The 21,536-nt window shown below is 31.7% G+C and overlaps 1 protein-coding gene across 1 annotated transcript in view; it reads right to left on the bottom strand.

Annotated features, from left to right (window-relative positions):
• Positions 1–20,231, bottom strand: part of MS3_00001964 (uncharacterized protein) — a 28,352-nt gene extending 8,121 nt beyond the window's left edge. Inside the window, exons 1-2 of the mRNA XM_051209495.1 lie at positions 19,823–20,231; positions 14,854–15,154 (exon numbers count right to left, since the gene is read on the bottom strand). Of these exons, the coding sequence (XP_051074953.1) occupies positions 14,854–15,028 (175 nt within the window). The 5' untranslated portion in view covers positions 15,029–15,154; positions 19,823–20,231. The remainder of the gene's footprint in view (positions 1–14,853; positions 15,155–19,822) is intronic.
• Positions 20,232–21,536: the final 1,305 nt, after the last annotated feature.

Here is a 21,536-nt window from a genome sequence, read left to right as displayed (position 1 = left end):
TTTTATTTGCTGTTTACTATAATTTTAATAGAATAGGAAGAATTTATTATTATTATTATTATTATTGGAATTTCATTAAAGTTTTATTTCAATTACGAAAAAAGTTAGATTTATATAAATCGAAAAAGGACAGAAAAGTTGTGAAAAACCAGGTCTTTGTTGGAAAACATTACATAGAATAACTTCTTGATGTTCGATTTTATATAAACATCTTAATAAGCAGTTATCTTATGGATTAACGTTTCGTGATGTTCAATGTTCAGTGCATTACCCAACAGCATTACATTGTCATTAGAGCAAACTGACTACTTTTCAGTATTCACTATAAGAAACTTATTTGGTGCCATTCAATAATACAACGAACACGAAAACGTTGAAACGCACATGTTCAAACTATAATTTAGAATGTTAACCTAATAACTAGCCTGTCTAAATAAGAACCATTTACATTGTACATTACACTTCTCTGTATAACATACAGATAAAAATTATTATAGTGATTAACCTACTCTCTTAAGTATATAGTGGAAAATGTATACAGCATCAGCGAAATACGTTTTTTAACTCATTTGGTTGAAACTTAATATATTTAAATGAATATGTACAAGATTCGATTATGTAAGTAGTTCTAGACAATCATAAAGTAAAGAAATGCCCTCTAGGCTCGATTTGAAGAACACGTTTGGGTTCTTTCTACCGCGAAATAAAATGTCAAGCACATATTGGTCTGATGTTATATCACTAACTAAATCTGCTTCATTCACTCAATAGTGTATTGGTTAAGACTTGGCATTGCAAAATCATTCACAGTTTAGTTGTAGTATATAGCCTGAACGTTTCAAGTTTGAGTTTAGTAAGGAATCTGCTTTTTTCAGCTTAATTCGTCATAATTTGTTAATCATAATGATCATTACACGTGTTTAGTTCAAAGACTCTTATTTATAGGTCATTGGAATTTGATTTCCACTGCAAAATGTTGTCATCTATAGAATTATTAGCTATTACTGAAAAAGTCTTAATATTCAACTACGAATTTCGCGGTCTCTGTCATCAACATTGAAAAAATTATTCATTAACGAGATACCAATGTATAAATTAGATGAATTTCTAATCTGTTGTGCATCAGAAATGTCAACCATTCGATTATCAACAGCTAAGTTTGAATTAATAATTAACATCGAGAAGTTATAGCATTCACAAGAAGATTCTTAGTTCATCTCACAACTAACAACTGGCCTGAGCATTAAATGATTATGAATATACAAGGTTTCTAATAATTCCCAACTTAATTTCGATTTGTGTTGAAAACTTAGTTGAAACTTAGTAATTTTCATCTTGTAGGGAATGAAACATTGAATCAAATATTTCCAAAGTTGCAGCTGAGTGACTGTTTGATGTTAATTTAAGTACTATTAAATGCCCAATCTATACTATTACAAAATATTTAATAATCCTTGTTGTAGATAGAAAACGTGGAAATCTAACATTATATCGTTTAATTCGACCTAAGTCAATTTTAACTATTTATATTATGATAAAAATAAGAAAAGTCATTTATTGGTTTCAGTTGCATATCACTTGCAGTCCTGAACATCAATGAGAAGATACAAATAGGACGAAACGCGCGTCCAGTGCTAGCCACCATCTATCTTTGCCTATAATGCTTGTGAATCAAGGCAATATCGTGGCAATACGCACAGTATGCACATATGCCAACAAGAGACTGATCATTTTCAGTCCTGAACAACAATGAGAATATTCAAGCAAACAATACCATGTCAGTTACATATTGTTTAATTTTAGAATTATTTGACTAAATGTAAGACAAAAAAGAGTATCAATTTTATATATACAATCTAATTGGACATATTTTCTCTCATAAATAACTTTCATTTTAAATAAGTCACCACCTCCTGTTGTGGGACCCCTCAGCAGTGCGCATCCACGACCCCGCCCCGCAGGATTCGAACACAGGACCTATCAGCCTCGCGCCAGGCATTTAACCAACTAGACCACTGAGCCGGCGTCCAGCGGTGTTAATGTCTAACTTCAAATAATCCACGAAATTGAGCGACACATCCACTATTGTCTTCAGTGAGTTACTACCTCACAACTGACCCGGTTGAACTCCATTGGTCACTGCTTCTCACCAGAACTCCAGGATATACCTCATCAAGCCGGTCACTAATGAGCATATGTTGATTAATATCAGATGGGTTTTGTGGAGATTGTAGTAACTTCAATGGTTAAGATCATGAGTCAGTTGAAGCTAGACCACCATGGAAAACCTGGAAGCACTGGATGGCCGTTTCGTTCCATTGTGGTAGTCCTCATCAGTGCGCATCCACGACCTCGCCTCCTGCGAGATTCGAACACAGGACCTACTGGTTTCGCGTGCGAGCACTTAACCACTAGACCACTGAGCCGGCATCGAACGGTGTTAATGTCTAACTTCAACTAATCCAGGAAATTGAGCGACACATTCACCATTGTTTTCAGTGAGTTACTATCCCACAAAAGACCTGGTTGAATTATTTTAATTATAATCTGGGTTATTGGACAATCAAAGTTTTACATCAAACAACGTTAAGAATATTAAGTTTTGTATGGATGCTATTTGCAATATAATCTACAAAGATCATTTATTATAAGTCATACTTTAGGACAGCTCTCCGGTATTACTTTTTATATGAACATTTAGGTGAAGGTAGCGCAGGATATGAATTATATCGGATTTCTCTTTGAATGTTAATTATGCTAGTCAGAACTGTGTCTAAGATTATTTGATTAATGATGGGTAGGAGTTAGTGTCTCCGCGTTACTGATATTCAGTATTAAATTTCGACCGTTCTCTGTTAGATTATCTACGCTAAGAACAATCACCTTAATGTCTATTGCTGTTACATATTTTATTATCATATAATAATAGACGTTTATCAACAGAAGCTGATCAAAATTCAACTGTGAACGTCATTTAAAAGAAAAAAATAAACGATTATCATATCCTCAGAAGGGGCTTTGTGGAGATGGTGTAGGGTGTGGATGGTGTACGGTGGCGCAAATTCGTGGATTAGTTAACGTTAGACATTAACACCGTTGGATACTGGCTCAGTGGTCAAGTGGTTAAGCGCTCGCGCGCGAGACTGACAGGTCCCGGGTTCGAACCCCGCGAGGTGTGATCGTGGATGCGCACCGCTGAGGAGTCCCATACTTGGACGAAACGGCCGTCTAGTGCTTCCAGGTCTCCAATAGAGGTCTAGTTTCAATTGACTCACTATCTCAACTGTTTAAAATCACTACAATCTCCACAAAACCCTTTCTGAAATTATTACCTCACTTCATGAAGTAATTTGTCAACTTGTAACTAAAAAAAATAATTTTCCTTAGTGACTCTTGTGAAAAGAAAACTCGATTTTATCGAGTAATACTTGTATAACTATAAATAGTTATGTTATTATTGCAAATATTCTCTATAGACTTATAGTAACCAAACTGAACGTTAAATGTTAAGCTTTCCATCCATTCCGTTTTACTATCCAACATAATAAGACGTGTATGAATATCAAACATAAGTAAACAGATATCTAATTACACTAAAAAAATTTCAAATCTATTTTGTGCAAAGACTGGTTACAGTAGATATGAACTTTTATTAATGTAAGTTAAATACAATTACTTGTTATCCATAGCTTTTCTCTTTACTGGATTCTTTACTACATCTAATCAAGTACAAAACCATGTGAAATTGAATAACATCACTGTTACAGTGATAGTATGACAATGAATAAATATAACAAATAATCTACCAAACTGCTAATTGTTATTGCTACTGGGGTTTTTTAAACTAACATATGGGCGATTTACACATCATTAAAATAAAAACAAGAAAATTCTTAACAAATAAAAAAATGAATTTTTAAACCGCGAACCTTGAAAAGAATAAAACTCTGTCTATATTCTGTAATTTTGTCGTCATGTAAAGATGTTTCAATGTAATGTTACTATTACGATAACCTTATGTTAAAATACGATCAATCACCTTGTTATCATTAACAAACGTTATATTAATTGTTCTGATTAGAATTGATTTCTTGAATTGGTATAAACAGAGTGATTAGTGAATTGACTTTAATGCTCTCAATGAATGAATATCGAAAGATGGAATAATTCAACTTTAAAATGGATATTCTAAGGTAACAAAATGATGACGTCGAGGTTGGTAGAGCTAAAATATATAGTGATCAGAATAAACATCACAAATGACATTAAACTATCTTAGTTCATGATTAATATCTGCAATGAACTAGAGAAAGTGAAAAGCAGCTTATTGTTGAGTTAGAACAAAAAACAATGACAAAAGTGAATAGCTAAAATCTTTTAACTAACTGATCCTAGTTAAATTATACAACATGGTATTGAACACATAAGTTTTAAGCTTCTTACTGAAATAAGTTGAAAGCTTTCTATGATAAATATTTTCTTACGGAATATTGAATATTCTCAATAAATCAAATCACTGATAGCAACAGATTATAAATAAAAACAAAAATAGTTATTGCATTACATTTAATAATTGCAATCATATTCTTCTACTTTTTCTCACTCTTTTCAGATTGAATACAGATTTCTTTACTTTTCTTTTTTGTCTTAAAATAAACGATAACATGTGTGGTATTCTATATAAACCATATCACTTTATCCGGTTTCTAATTTCCAAATGTTTTCAGTTTCAATGGTTGTTATTCTTTTTCTTTTCTAAAAGTATCCATATAGTTTGTTGTTTTGTCTTCTAGATATTTGAATACATATGTTTTTATGATCATCTCCTGAATGAAATAATGACGTGAAAATGTTGAGGAAATAGAATTCCCTAACAAACTCGATCAAAGTGGAAAATGTCTTATATTGTGGTGCGTGCTACTTATATTGATATAAGTAGTATATGACGCGAGTCAAGAATGTAATGTCTGGCAGCAGAAGATGGGGCAGATCAAGAAAGGAAGAGCGGGAATAGAAAGCAATCAGTATGGAAATGCAAGAACAATGAAGTTCGAGACAATTATTAGACATTTTGCAAATTAAGTATTATAGTATGGTTTTTCTATTTGACTTAGTAACTCTGTAATTTTGTGCTGAGCATAATTCGATTGTCCCTACCCGTGTTCTGTTCACTACAATATTAGTACAAAGATTGATATTTATGTTCATTGTATAGTTTGATAATTCTGTTTTAATTTATAGAAAGAAATGTAATTTCTCGAATATCATATAATTATTATCATTTTATTCTATTATCAGAAGGGGATTTTGTGAAGATTTTAGTAAGTTAGTAGTTGAATTCATAAGTCAATTAAAGATAGACCACCATGAAGAACCTAGAAGCACCAAACAGCCGTTTCATCTTAGTGTGAGACTCGTCAGAGTTGTTCATCCACAACCCCACCTAGCAAGATCCGAACCCAGGATCTGTCGGTCTCGCGCGCGAACAATTAACCTGAGCTGGCATCCAATGATTTTGATGTCTAACTTTAAATGAAAATCTTCTTTTCAAACAATTAGATAATGAAAATCAATTGAATTTATTCTAGACTATCATGATGAATCAAAGTTTATTGCCCTTAAATTTTATATCCTAATTGTTTTTATCTTCTTCATTTATATTTTGATTGTATAAAGAAGAATATCAATACCTTAAATTACATCTATTTCTTTATAAAACTATCATAACTTTTATTTTTTTAGGTGAATACTTAACTAAATCAACTTGGGCGTTTATTCACAGATATCTGTGGGATATTGAATTATATATTGTTAGTTCTTTTTTATTTCTTTCTCTTTTTCACTTATCTACATAACAATGAAATGATGAGAAACATTTTGTCTATGGGAAATTCTGTTTCTTTTAATTGTTTTATTTAACAAACAAACAAACAAAAAAGATTATGAATGACAAAATTTGATTGATCAATGATTAGTTAATAATTAAATTAATTAATTTTATTTAAACTATATTTTATTATTTTAATTTGTTAAAATGACCTTAAGAGTGACCTTCAAGTAAGTTTTAATATTGAATATAGATCAAATATCAAATTAATTCTTATCAACTACATAGAAAAACTGGTTAATTTTAAGAGAATTCAACTAAACTAATGAGATGAATGAACATAAAAGCTACTAGTTTTTTAGAGAATAAATTATTATAAGCAAAGATGAAGCTAACGGTGCTTGGTTTGAGTCCCAAAGTGATTATCAATTCTAAGATGTAGGTATATCCAGTTGATAGGTACCATATAGGACGAAATGTGCATCCTGAATTCTACTTCTAGCCACTATCTATCTTTGCTTATAGTTCTTACGAATCTTCTAAAGTGTATCATACACATTTTAACATTTAGAGTTGACCGTGTCAATAAAAAATATGTCATTCAGAAATGTTTGTTACTTTTATTTATGATAATACAATTACTGATCATCATTGAATTTCGATAGTTCTTATCTTGTATAAAAATCATAATATAGTACATTTTAATGTTAGTGTTAGAAATCCCTTGAGATCAAAAACAGTGTAAGATTATGCGTAGAACATGACATTGATTACTACACTTTTAATATTCATTTTTGTTTCACTGTAATCTTGCTAGATAGTTGTCCGATGGAAACATAATAAAACTACTGTTTCAAGATAATAGTAATTTCATTGACTATTGATTCCAATGAATTAAGATTGGACACATTCTTGATTTATTTCTAATTGTAATCAAGTATCATTTTAATTGAGATCATGAACTGATCGATCTTAAACCACTAGTGAAGACCTGGAAGCACTGGGCAACTGTTTCGCTCTAGTATTGGGCACCTCAGCAGTGTGCATCCAGGATCCCACACGGGGGACTCGAGCCCGGGACCTTAGTTCTCGCGCATTGACACCGCTGAATGTCAGCTCCGTAGTCTAGAGATTAAGCTTTCGCGTGCGAGATCAGAGTTCCTAGGTTCAAGTCCCGCGTGCAGGATCGTAGATACTCACTACTGAAGAGTCTCATACCATACCATACCATCCATAGCGCCTGTTACTCCTCGTGAAGGATCATAGACCGCTCACCAGCATTCTCCATCCAACCCTGTCCTGGGCAATCCTTTCCAGCTCCTTCCAGTTGTAATTCATCCTTTTCATATCTGCTTCTATTATCCGACGTAATGTGTTCTTTGGCCTTCCTCTTTTCCGCTTCCCTTCAGGATTCCAAGTTAGAGCTTGCCTCGTGATGCAGTTTGACGATTTGCGTAATGTATGTCCTATCCATTTCCATCGTCTTTTCATAATTTCCTCTTCAGCTGGAAGTTGGTTTGTTCTCTCCCACAGAAGGCTATTGCTGATGGTATCCGGCCAATGGATGTTGAGTATCTTGCGTAGACAGCTATTTATAAATACTTGTACTTTCTTGATTGTGGTTGTTGTAGTTCTCCAAGTTTCAGCTCCATACAGTAGAATTGCCTTGACGTTCGTATTGAAGATTCTCACTTTGATATTGGTTGAAAGTTGTTTTGAGTTCCATATGTTCTTCAATTGTAGGAATGCGACCCTTGCTTTGCCAATCCTCGCCTTTACGTCTGCATCTGAACCTCCATGTCTATCGACGATGCTTCCCAGATATGTGAAGGATTCTACATCTTCCAGAGTTTCGCCATCAAGTGTGATTGGATTGCTGTTCTCCGCTTTGAATTTGAGGACCTTAGTTTTCCCTTTGTGTATGCTGAGGCCTACTGATGCAGAGACTCCTGCTACATTGGCTGTCTTTATCTGAATCTGTTCACGTGTACGTGATAGGAGGGCTAGGTCATCTGCGAAGTCCAAATCGTCTAGTTGGTTCTGAGCTGTCCATTGTATTCCGTGTTTTCCTTCAGATGTCGAGGTCTTCATAATCCAGTCGACCACCAGAAGAAAGAGGAATGGAGAGAGTAAACAGCCTTGTCTGACTCCGGTCCTTACTTGGAATGCATCTGTCAGCTGTCCTCCATGCACTACTTTGCACTGTAGTCCGTCGTATGAGTTCCGGATAATATTGACAATCTTCTCAGGAACTCCGTAGTGTCGAAGAAGTTTCCATAATGTCCTCCTATCTACACTGTCGAATGCCTTTTCATAATCAATGAAGTTGATGTATAGTGATGAGTTCCACTCAACTGATTGTTCGACGATGATCCGTAGTGTTGCAATTTGGTCTGTGCACGACCGATCCTTACGGAATCCAGCTTGTTGATCTCGAAGTTGGGCGTCTACTGCATGAAGAGTCTCATACTGGGGTAAAACAGCCGTCCGGCGCTTCCAGGTTCTCAATAGTGGCCTAACATTGATCAGTTCATGATCTCAATTAAAACTGAAAAATCTCCACAACCTTATACGGATAAGTATCATTTCACAGATGCTTGTAAAACTGTAGTACAATTAGAATATTTTTTGCGAAACTTCAAGGTAGTACAATAAATCCACACTATCATACTTTATTACGTAAATAAGTATATGTACGAAAATATTGGAAGAAATTTAGTTGTTATGAAAAAAACATGTAATCAGAGATCTTTTCATCAAATATCTGAATGGTTTTTTTATATCATAACCAGTCTTATATGAAAGTTCATCCATTATTTATACTAATTTTTATGGGAAGAAACTAGTAACTACAAAAGAAACATTATGGTCTATTTTACATGACCAGTTTGTATTCGTAGGTAGATAAGCATATCTAAAATAAATACTTTAAAAGTAACTTCTTTGGAGATGTCGTTGAATAGTTCTTAATTGTGTTTTAAACAGAGTCTTGATTTCCAACTGCATGTAGATAATCATTAGTGATAACTGTCGATTAAAATTATATTGTTTATTTTTCTGAGTATTCAGTAATAAAATTTATGAATTATAATACTATATTTTAATTGTCGTAGATTTAATCTATCAGTAATGGTTAAACACTGATTTTATCTTACATTCATTTATTGGTTTTCATACAATAGATCTTTTAAAAATATACGTAAACACTACGGTGAGATGATGATGTACCAGGTATGGGTTCTCATAATAATGCACATAATTTTGGTGAAATTTCTCATAAAAATGAGAAACAAGTTATGATCAAAAATCTAATCCAATTTTTTAGATGTTGATTTTCCTAGTGACTTAGTATCCACTAATGAGATTCGTAATGAATTTGAAGAAAGTGTTTTAGAAGAACCAAATCCTAATTACTTCGAATCAAATGACCATCTAGCCATTTCTACTGGATTCTCCATTCAATGTGAAAAACATGATTTAAATAAAGTCATATTAACTGTAACTTGGAGATATGAGGACCCAACATTATTTCGTTGGGGACGATAGTGTTGGAGAATTTAGAGTTACACATACTTTTTTAAATCAGTCTAAACTTTGGATTTTCAAAAAAGGGAGGTGTTATATACTAGTGAAGACTACATTACGAGTAACATCTGAGACCTATTAATGGACAAATATTATTTATATATTCTCATGGTATAAATATTCAGTAACTAGATCATATATATCTATATTCCTCTTGTTATAAGCTTTATCTTGACTTGTATATTATTATTGTACGATTTACTGTTCTTAAGCTATGTTCAGTTTATTGACTACTGCCTCCCAAGTTCACAGACACTTTTTGGCTTTATTGTGTATGAATGTTATTTCCTATTTTATGCTGCGTTGCGGTCTTTTTGTTTGGTATATAGACCCAGTATGTCTGAAATAAAGGATTTGCATAGTGGAGGCTGTTATTGGCATTCTGGACTCAGCTGGATGAGCTAGGCGAAAAAGGGACCAGTAGGACGCTAGTCTGATCAAACCGGTCGGACGTCATTGGTTTAGTACAGTATAAGAGCGAATAAGTCGTATTTTGATTGGCGAATAGATTACGTGATAACTAGCGGACCATGAAGTCACAACACCTAAAACTTCTACTGAAATTCTTATTTGGTTTAACTCATGAGACACTAGTTCCCAGTGAGAATCTGTAATTTTCATAGGAAATTGTATTCACAGTGTGCAATGAAATACTACTTCCATTTGTGGATCGTTATAATCCATGTCATTAAGTCGTGAATACTATTCGTCATCAATAAATACTTGTTTATTATTTCTATTTATCACTTAATTATTTTATATTTTGAAAACACACTCTCAAGAGATGTTTCTAATACTTTTTCACTATTTACATATATATTTTCTACAATACTAAATATCAGAAGGGGTTTTGTGATTTTAAAAATTTCACTAGTTGAAATCATCAGTCAATTGAAACTAAACCACCATGGAAAACTTGGAAACACTGGACGGCCGTTTCGTCCAAGTATGGGATGCCTCAACGATGTACATTCAGAATCCCACCCACGAGATTCGAACCCAGGACCTATGTGTCTAAATTCCATCTCACGAATCACTTAATGAAAGTGTTTTTTTATTGGCTTATTCTTCACGTTTAAATTACAGTCATTAATTAATTAAATTAAATTTCTAATATAATGAAATACTAATTAAATGTGTATCATTATAATTCTTAATTCATATATGTATATAAATATTATTATATTCTAATGGGGGAAATATATTTCTGAAATATGTTTTTTGTAAAATGGAGAAATATATGAAAAAATAGGTGTATTTTGTTTGGTTTTCTCTGGTTATCCAGTTTTATGGGTTCATGTATTGTTTTGAAAAAATATTTTCTTCAATAATTTGTTGTTTGTTTACCTTACAGTATATATATATATATATATATATATATATATATATATATGTAACAGATATACATTCGAACTACGGGATTAACTAATTTTTAGATAAACCAGATTTGTTCAATGTTGATTGATTGATTGATATATAGATAGATAGGTAGGCAGATATTTGTTGTGTATTTGTTTTCAACTTACACATCAAATAATATACCCTGGTGTGTTTCACATAAATATATCTATAATAATATTAAATATTCAGAAGTGTCGAATTGATGACAATCATCATCATCATCAAAGAAGATATTATTTATTATTTTAAAAAGTGTAAGTAATAATTTATTGTATCTGTCAGTGTTCATGGAGAAATATGGAATTAAACAAGAGAATGGAATTCCATTAAATGGTGTACTAAATGTCTTCATTAATTAATTTTTACTAGAATCATACATTCACATAGACGAAAATAATTAATCACATGTATTTAAGAACAAAAGACTGAGCTCGTATTACGTTCAATGGAAAATGATAATTTAAAAGAATCATGTTATATAGTCCACCCTTACAAACGCCCCAACTGCCCTGGTATGGCCGAGAGTGGGGTGGGCCCGCCCTCCTTCTAGAAATGCTCTCACACAGCCACGCGTATACAGCTTCTGTCAGGGAAGTCCTACTCATTGCCTTCTCGTGGCGGAGGTGTTGTTCACGAAAATGAGAGGACGAAAAGCGAATGTCCAGCGCTTTAATCGGATTCCAAACAAATGGTGCACATCGGCTCCAATATCCTGCGGGAACAAATGGCGTATGAACCAATCGTTGGTCACCGGCTACCATGGAACTGCATCTCCTCATGATGATCCACTGCCATGTGGGTCAGAGACCTTTAGGTCAAAGGCTCGGGGTGTGACACTCTAAGAAAACCACCTGCTTCGATCTGGGCACCCGGGTAGTATCACAGCCCTCACACAAATCGAATGATTTATGTGGCGCATATGTATTTGGTGCCTCCTTGTACCAATGTTTATGTGTTTAAATAAATAAATAAGTAAACCCTTATAAACATGATGGCTATACATAGTTATTTTCTTCATAATACACGTCAGTATAAACCAGGGACTAAATTATGGTGATTCTGATTACCAGACTTCTAATATTTTCTTTAAAATCTTTTTTCGATTCTGATGTTAGAATAAAGTCTCTTGATGATTGATTTAAAAAATTTAGGAACTCAAATAAAGGGGGTTAAAGTATAACGTCACTATGGTATCTTTACCATTATTATGAACTATATGAGTGTTAAGTTACTTAATTTTATTTATACAAAAGATTTTCTGAATAGAATGTATGTTATAACAAATAAATGGATGACATCTATATACTTGCTAACATCTGTCACTATTAACTTTTTCAACAAAAATGAATCCTGACTAACAAATACCTTAAAATAGATTAAAGTCGGAACTAACTTTATTGAAGTATTACAGTAGTTTAATTCACTTGGTATTGTTTGCCTAAATCTTCCCATTGATGTTCAGGACTGCAATTGATCAGTCTTTTGTTGGTGTATGTACATCCTATGCGCACTGCCTCGATATTGCATTAATTCACAAACTTTATAAGCAACGATGAATGGTGGCTAGCAGTGGAATCCAGGACGCGCATTTCTCTCTATTTGGCACCCGTCAGCTGAATGTTATTGCATCCCAGATTTGATGTTCACTCTGGATAACGCGATAACGAACGGTGCTGATTTCGAGTCCAAAAGTAAAGATCAACTCTGAGATGTAGGTACATCCATCTGACGAGTCCCAAATAAGATGAAACACGCGTACCGGATTCCACTGCTAGCCACTATCCATTTTTATTATACTAGTTATTTTTGCAATCAAATATATATTAGTACATAGTATAAAAAGGATTTCAAATATTTCGCATTCATCAAGAAAATGTCACATACTTATTTGATATATAGACATGAATTTTAGACAAGCTGATGTGTTTGACGTGATGCTCGTCTAATTTAATAAATTATTACTATAATGTATTGGCTGAATGAACAATTTAATTTAACAACAGCTTCAATAATTCCAAAAATTTGTATTTCAGAACACTACAGTCATTGCTGAAAGGGATTAGCATGCTAGGAAATTAAAAGTTTCTTTTGAAAACCAAATAGTCAATCAAAGTAGTGTGAAGCCCTGTTACCAATTTGATAACGAATGCATCGTTAGTAATATAAGCAACGATGATATCTTTATGTTTAAATAATTTCACAGCTTAACCGATACATCTGTATATCAATCTACCTACAGAAACGAATTTCAACTAGAGATCAAATCGTAAGCGTAATTTATTTTCTACAAATTCTGTCCTTGATGGTTCAACCGTGAATCATGGCTACTTTGCCTCATATGTTAATATTACAGAAAACTAATTGCATGTTTGTACATACACTATAATTTTATGACGAGGAAGTAATGTTAATATTGTCAGTTCAAGAGATTATTGGAATACAGTCTCTCTTCGTATTATAAACTTTCCGTAAAGCTCATAATTTAAAATCTTGTGTTGAGCAAATACATACTGACATGAACAATAAAATAAATTGAAACGCCTGGTATGTATTTTTGTTGACATACCGCAAAAATACATTAGCATCTAAGTGCCAAAAATCTGTTAGATATTTCTGAAAGGATTTTAAATCGTCTAAAACATATCCCATGCTGCAAATCCTTAAAGTTCTTGAGTTCTGTACAGTTCTAGATTGTGTGTGTGCAAACAGTTAAGAAACTCAAGTATATACAGAACATTTTTTACAATTATTACTTTATTGGCTCATACATTCTTGTTTCTTCACCAAATAGGACGGTTAGACACAGTTTTTTTCACTAATCAATTTGACAGTCTTATTGAAAACATGATACAGTGTAATAAAATTAATAATTCATTTTAACCAAGAAGAACTTTACATAAGTTTAATTCATTTTTGTAAAATTCATAGTTTTCTCGCCTTCAGAAAGTTAAAGTACCTTTCATTAGGATAATTATTCAGACCAAGAGTTTGGGAACTAACTCACACATGATTCATTTTAATGATTATTACTCAAACTTTGAAACGTTTTTAAGCACAGTGAAATAATACGAAATTCGGAGATAAACTGATAAAATTGATCTAATCATATGCCTTCTTTTAAACGTTCAATAAAAAAATGTAAAAAACTTTAACATTTTTAAATTTAATTACTCCGCCTGGAGTCCCTCCGGGGGCTACTGCCGATCCCAAGCCCGGATAAAGGAGGAGGGTTGGGCATGAGGTTAGCGACCCCATCCCGTAGAAAACTAACTGGCTAAAAAAGTGCTAACCAGAAAAACCATTTTAAAAGTAAAAGAAATAAATCAAACTCAATTTTCATTCATCCAAATTTGAAATATAGTCTCCGATTGAATAAATTACTTACCATCAGTAGATAAATCAGATTGGAAAAATTTCATCTTATTTAAGAAAATGATTATTGTAAAGATTGATTTATAAAACGAACAAATATCATTATTTTTAATATTATACATCATCAAATATACGTATGATCTTCAACTAAAAAATAAATGTTAGATGGTTTTTTTTAATATTATAGTAATTTTAATAGTTGAAATCATTAGTCAAATGAAGATGGAAACACCATGGAAAATTTAAAAGCATGGTGGTTTAACTTCAATTGACTTATAATCTCAACTATTAAAAAATAAATGTTTATTGTCATTTATCAGAATGGAGATTTTTGGAGATTGTAGTATTATAACAGTTGAATTCAAGAGCCAATCTATGCTACACCACCATTGAAGACCTGAAAATACTGGATGGCCGTTTCGTCGTAGTATAGGATTTTAACGTGCAAGATCATGGATGCGCATGGTTAAAGCGTCCCACATAGGGACGAAACAGCCTTCCAGTACTTCCAGGTTTTCAATGTTGGTCTAGCTTAAAGTGATAAGTAAATTGAACTGTTTAAAAATGTTAAACACTTATATATTAAACAATTATTTATTATAGATGCATTGAATGATTGAAAGTTTTTTTTTAAAAAAAATGTTGATATATAAATAATTAAAACCTACTTGAATGTTTCTTAGGCATTTTATAGACAGATGATAAATCATCATTTTGATAAACTGTATTATATCTCATACAATTTACATAACTTGAACATATCCAATAAATATATAAGATGATTTTTATAAAATCTACATGTTTATGATGATGATGTATCGTAACATTAAGCATGTTTTTCATTATTGTACTCTTTAAGTGATATATTTTCTTTTATTCAATAATTAATATTTACCTGGTAATTAGTTTGTAATTGAAAATACACTTAAATAAAGTGTGTTATATAAATTATTCATACTTTTTTTATTTCTTAAAATAAAAATCAAAAATAAAGAAAAATAAAACAGATTACTTATTGGTTATTATTTAATTTATAAAGAACCAGTGAAAAAATGAGCTGAATTTTTCCTGAAATTTTATTGGTCAATCTATTTATTTATTTATTTGTTTATTCCCATTATTATTTTATTCAATAAATGAGTAAATAAGATAATGTAATAATATACAGATATCATTAATTAGTTTTAATTATGTTAATTAACAGTACATTTGAATAATGTACTTTTTATTGTCTACGGTAGATTTTAATGAACTGTCGTCTTTACAACTAATTTAGTTGATAATATCAATTTTCTCATAGAAAAAATATGGATATTTAAAACAAGCATTATATAGTAGATGCATAAAAGAGATTAAATGAGTTTTAGATGAAGTAATATCTACCTTTGAATACTACTACTTTAAAAATTTCTTCTATGTGAAAGTCATTAGTATCGGGAAAATTTACTGCACTACACATATTCTGTAATATGATAAACGAACTTAAAGAAGGAGAACAATGAATCTCGTTAGAAGAATACTTTTAATCATATCCCTATGACTGTATAATTGATCCTATCTGCATTGTTGTAACTCAGTGGTCAACTATGTTATCTGAGGAGTCGTTTCTGTTTTGTATGTATCAAGTTTGTTGAGTTCTCAGTATAATTGCATTTACCTGACAATCGGTAACCACTACAATTTCTTGACCCTAACGTTTATGTTGGGTAATGGTAACCAATAAAAATCCCACGAAGTTAAGTCAGAACACAGAAAACTGGTACAAAGAACACTTTATAAATCCTTAAAAATACATCTACAAACAAGTCTCAAAATCAACACTAGATCAAAATAGAATTATTTACGCACTAATTTTTACACACACTTAATAGAGGAGGAGAAGGAATACAAACATTTGTTGTGAAAACAAAATAACTATAGTTCACCTGAATTAATACATGATGTAAAGTTGTCATACTGAACGATAATTCACAAGTCACATAAAACAAATTTTATACTGATCTCTAAGTGCCACATTGAACTAAGTTTACACCTGTAACTTTTGCCTAAATTTCTAAAGAGTTGATACAAAGAAATACTGACCTATATAATATCGTCTTATTCTATCATATCAAATATAATCAAAAATACTTTTCGAAACTCATAGTACTGAAAAAAGAAGAAAAGTACTATTAAAGTTAAATTTTAGTCGGCATAATGTGGTGGTCCGGGGTAGTTGACGGGAAATCCTGGACTCAGGTTTCGCGCTGTTCAGCACACATCAGAAAGGTATCCCGTAAGCTTGAGGTGACTGATGTCGTGGTGGCTTAGTAGCTAGGGATTTCGGCCACTATTGAGAAGGTAGTTGTGATTAGTTGGTGAAATGAGCCCGCTCACATCGACATAGAGTGGGACGCAGTGAATACAGCATCAACCTTTCCAGTAATGGCCCTCTCTTTTTCTCAATCAAAATATTTGCTGACTTCATCAAACGTAATCAAAATAGCTTATATTTACCCGTAAATTATTTGAGAATATATAAGCGTTTAGAACGTAATGTACTGAAGTTCAAGTGCTATGAATAGGATCAACTTTAGAGCATTATAAGTGATCTATGTAGAGATAACCAGTTCAATAGCTAAATGCTTGCGTATCGATCGCAGGGGATGCTGCTCCCACTATATGACAAGTCTATGGATTTTTAGGTATCACTATATTCTGGCTCATTAAAACATCATTATCTTCCCAACCTCCGGACCTCAAGCTCTCAACAGTTTTAACTCAATGTCCACGGACGCAGACTTCAAGGGGATCCTAAAACACGATATAATAGTTACGTGATTCTCTCAAGGTTTTTCTGAGTTTTACAGCTTATATCAGTACCTTCAAATGAGGGTTGTACCGATGGCAAAAATGATATATGTATTTACATTTCTTATATCGGTTTCATTAATGGAGTAATATTACACCGTCATTCAGTGGTGGGTGTGGCCAGTAAAGTTTAACCGTGTCTTGTGTGAGGCGGTTACACACTGAAGAAAATAGTGAACGGTCGCGCAATATCATGGATTAGTTGAAGTTAGACAATAACACCAATGGACAATAATGACATTGACATCCCAACTGGCTTCTAGATTCTCACCATCCATCCGAATTCTGAGCCTCCAGCAATCCAGTAGTTGATATTACAATTAAAGTTCTTATTTATGATTCTCATCTTTTCCAGAAATCAAAGTTTATATATAGACTTGAAGTTACTACGATATTTGAAAACTTTCTCGACAGTAATAATCACCGGTTGATTGAGGGTAAACGTCAACATCGTCGGATGTCAGCTAAATGCTTTAGATGTTAAGCGTTTACGTGCGAGGACGAAGGTCCCAGATTCGAGTCCTGCATGCAGGATCGCGGACAATTCTGAGGAGCCCATACTGGGACGAAATGACAGTCCAGTGCTTCCAGGTTTGCAATAGTGGTCCAACATTGATCCATTCATGATATCAATCTAAACTAATTTGTATATTTTTAAAAGAGTATGTAATAAACAGTTGTTTTATGTAATATTTGATAAGAATTAGTTGCTTAAGTTTCAATATTTGAATCTCGATAATACAGAATTTTATCTGCCATAAGTTTTCCATCGTAATTTAAAGTTTATTTTAAAATATATATAGATATAATTTTGACAATCAATAATTCTTCACAGTAATCAATCAGATATAATCTAGTAATTATGAAATAAGGTACATATGATGTGAGGATGAAGAAGAAACGAAACATGTTATCATTCTTTGTATTTAGTACTTTTAGCATTGTATCATCTGCTCAGTTATACCAAATAGTATTGTCAGTAAAATCAAAAAAAGCAGTTAGAGCAAACAAAGATCTAACATATGAATTTTCGATCTGTTTATAGGATGGATAATCATAATTGTTGTAGTCTTTTGAAATAATATTGGATTTTGAACCGATGGATGAAGTTTCATAGAAGAAAAAATATTCAGCCACCTGTGACAGTGTCTATTAGTCATCTTAACCGATTGAAATCAAAATAAGCTGAATATAGCAACATATTTTACATATTATAGTTTGAAGAAAGTTCTTTGTCAATGGTGTAACAAAAGCAGTCTATGGTCTAAATTTTTTTTTAAAACAAATATATATCAGAATAGTGATTTGTCGGCTCACTTGCTTGTTGATAATTTTTTGATATTAAGAAGTGTTAAATTAAGAAATAAGAAAGATATATTGACATGAAGCTGTATTTTGAATCTCACAAATTACTATCGAACTTTCGACAAGTAATAACAACAATAAATGTTCTCTTGAAATCTTAAGTTTTAGACAAACTGTTTAGATGATAATCGTTGTGATTTCTTAGTTATATAATCTATCCTAAAGTAGGTTCATGATGTTTACTAACGAAAATCAAATTATCACTACAATGGCTTTAAATAAAGAAACGGAATAACTGATCAACCAAATAAAACCATTGTTAACTCCATAAAATAACACAATTTTCGAATAAAATAAACCTAATTAAAATACAATCTTAATATTATATGGAATAGCAACTGAAGATTAGTCAACTCTTAGTAATAGTCACTACTTAAGTTCATGATCAGAGTTTTTTCAATTCTTTTTTTTTTCAATTCAAAAAACTCATTACATCTACAAGAAGCCGTCTTATTTGTAAAGTTGGGAGAAGGTTTTATGCTTACACTTTTTAATTACATTGTTTTTTCAATCATTCAAGCATATTGTAGCACAATTTTAGGGAACCATTAAAATATTTTCGTAAATGGTTGTCAGGTAAGTGTACTTCTGTTGATAGATCTAACATTCAATATTACAATTTGATTTGTTTATTTATAGACTGATTTTTAAAATAACCCATAGTGTCATTGAACAAAAAAAGAGAATTCAGCGAAGAAAATTTTCTTTTAGACGAAATCATTTACTTAAGCTGTATATTCGTGTATATATAGTTATATGGAAAATATATATCTATAGGAGGGTAGAAAAGATTGCATCACAAAAATGGATTCGAGAATAAATAACAAATGAGCTGACGTACTAATCAAGGTGTAAGGAAGAAAATAACTTATGGATCAGGTAAATATACTAAGTATACGAAAAATGTCTTCCAATTTACATTTATTAAGTGTATACTGGATAAATTTTAATTTTCTATTGTACTCTATTAAAAATAAACTGACATTTTCATTATTATTTATATTTGGATTGTTGGATCATTATTTATATGATCATCATCATCATCATCATCATCATCATCATCATCATCATCATCATCATCATCATCATCATCAAATGAGTTGAATGGAAGTTGTAAAAAAAATTTGACATAATTTATTACATCATAAATTCATCAATATGTTTGTTTTTCTGTTTTCGTTTAAAATTAATAACCTTCTTCAACAAATAGTCTAGTCATCAGCAACAAAACAGAAAATAATTGTTCAAAAATCAACCTAAACAAAAATGCATATCTTATTTTGACTTATAATGTTTTTTTATCGAAAAGAAACGCTTCTTTCTTTTATCCTAGTTTACAGTTCTTTTAAATATTTGTCAAGAAAACGAAATCTAGTTACTTAACTTTATGTAGTCAACTGATGACAGTTATTGTAAACTCACTTCTGTATTTGTTATTATTTATTTTATTTGAAGACATAAATATTGGTCCAAGGAGGCACCAAATACATATGCGCCACAAAAATCTCATTTGATTTGTGTGAGGGCTGTGATACTACCAGGGTGCCCAAACCGAAGCAGGTGGTTCTCTCAAGAGCCTTCGACCTGAAGGTCTGATCCACAAGGCAGTGAGGCATCGTGAGGAGATGCAGTCCCATGGTAGCCGGTGACCAACGATTGGTCCATACGCCATTTGTTCTTTCAGGACACTGGAACCCATGTACACTATTAGTTTGGAATCAGTGTTTTCCAAATCCTCTAGTTGAACTCTCCGTGTCCACCAACCCGGTTAAAGTGCCGGACATTCGCTTTTCGTCCTCTCAATTCCGTAAACAACACCCCCTCCACGAGAAAGCAGTGTAAAAACCAATAATAAAATATTAACGCACAATTTGCCTAATAATAATATTGAAAATATAAACAAATAATTTAGTTCTGATAACAATACAGTGTAAATAGACTACAGATTTTATGTCTTCTGTTAAATGAATAAATTATTTCGGTAAACATATGTATTTACATATATCAGTTAGTTACTGTGATTAAATTCATGAATCAGTTTACATATTCTTATGGTATGTTGATATGGCGACAAAATATGCATTAATCTATTGAATATTATTCACTTTTAAATGTGTTAATTATCTTTAACCAGTTTCTAATCAATAAATCTCATTACTAACTTGAAAAGTATTTTATTTACTTAAAAGCAAAATATTGAAAAACAGAAAAAAACACTGACTGTAATAAAAAAAATCTCCAAGTTATTTAAAAAAAAAAAAAAAATAAGGCAACAATAGAAACAATTCTAAGAAGATAATTGTTTGTGGTTATTTTATTGCTTGTTTTCATTGGAAAAGCTGTAAAGTTCCTATCATGAAATATAATATATCTCTATTTTGTTATTAAAATGTAGATAGTTCACTAGAATTATCTTTCAACTAATCATCAATATCGTTTTTGTGATACTACCGTCTCTATCTCAACGTTCATTTATATAAATGGATTCAGTATACAATGAATTTGAATATAATGATTTTTTGAGAAAAAATCAGTGTTTTCTTTACAGAAATTATGTAAGTTGTTAAGAAGTAATAAACATTTTTTAACTTAGCTAATAGAATGATAGTTGATCTAATAAATCTAACGAATCTTGCGGACCGGTGTCGTGGATGTATACTGCTGAGGAGTGCCATACTAGGATGAAATAGGCGAATAATGAACGGGAATAATGGAATTCAACTTAAACTTTAAGTAATACTTTAAGAAAATTTTCATATATATATATATATATATATATATATATATATATATATATATATATATATATATTAGCGATTGTAGAGCTTGAATATGAATTCACTGAGTAAAGAATTCCTTCGCTGAACGTCTTGATTTTAATATATATAATGGAATGAGATAGTCTCATTAATAAATTGTTCTGAAATTTCGTTTACCATAATGAGTTTGTATAATGAACTATGATAAGTTAGCGAAAAACATCAGAATAAAAACTATTTTAAAATGGGAAATATAACGAAGATTATTAACGGGATGAAAGAAACTTGAAGCAAACAATAACATTTAATGACCAAGTATAAAAGGTTAGGAGGAGAGTGAAGAATATAATGAAGTTAGAAAGTAGACAAAATGAGGT

The sequence above is a fragment of the Schistosoma haematobium genome, chromosome 1, assembly GCF_000699445.3.
Source record: "Schistosoma haematobium chromosome 1, whole genome shotgun sequence".
Taxonomy (NCBI): Eukaryota; Metazoa; Platyhelminthes; class Trematoda; order Strigeidida; family Schistosomatidae; genus Schistosoma; species Schistosoma haematobium.
This window is presented reverse-complemented; position numbering and strand designations above follow the sequence as displayed.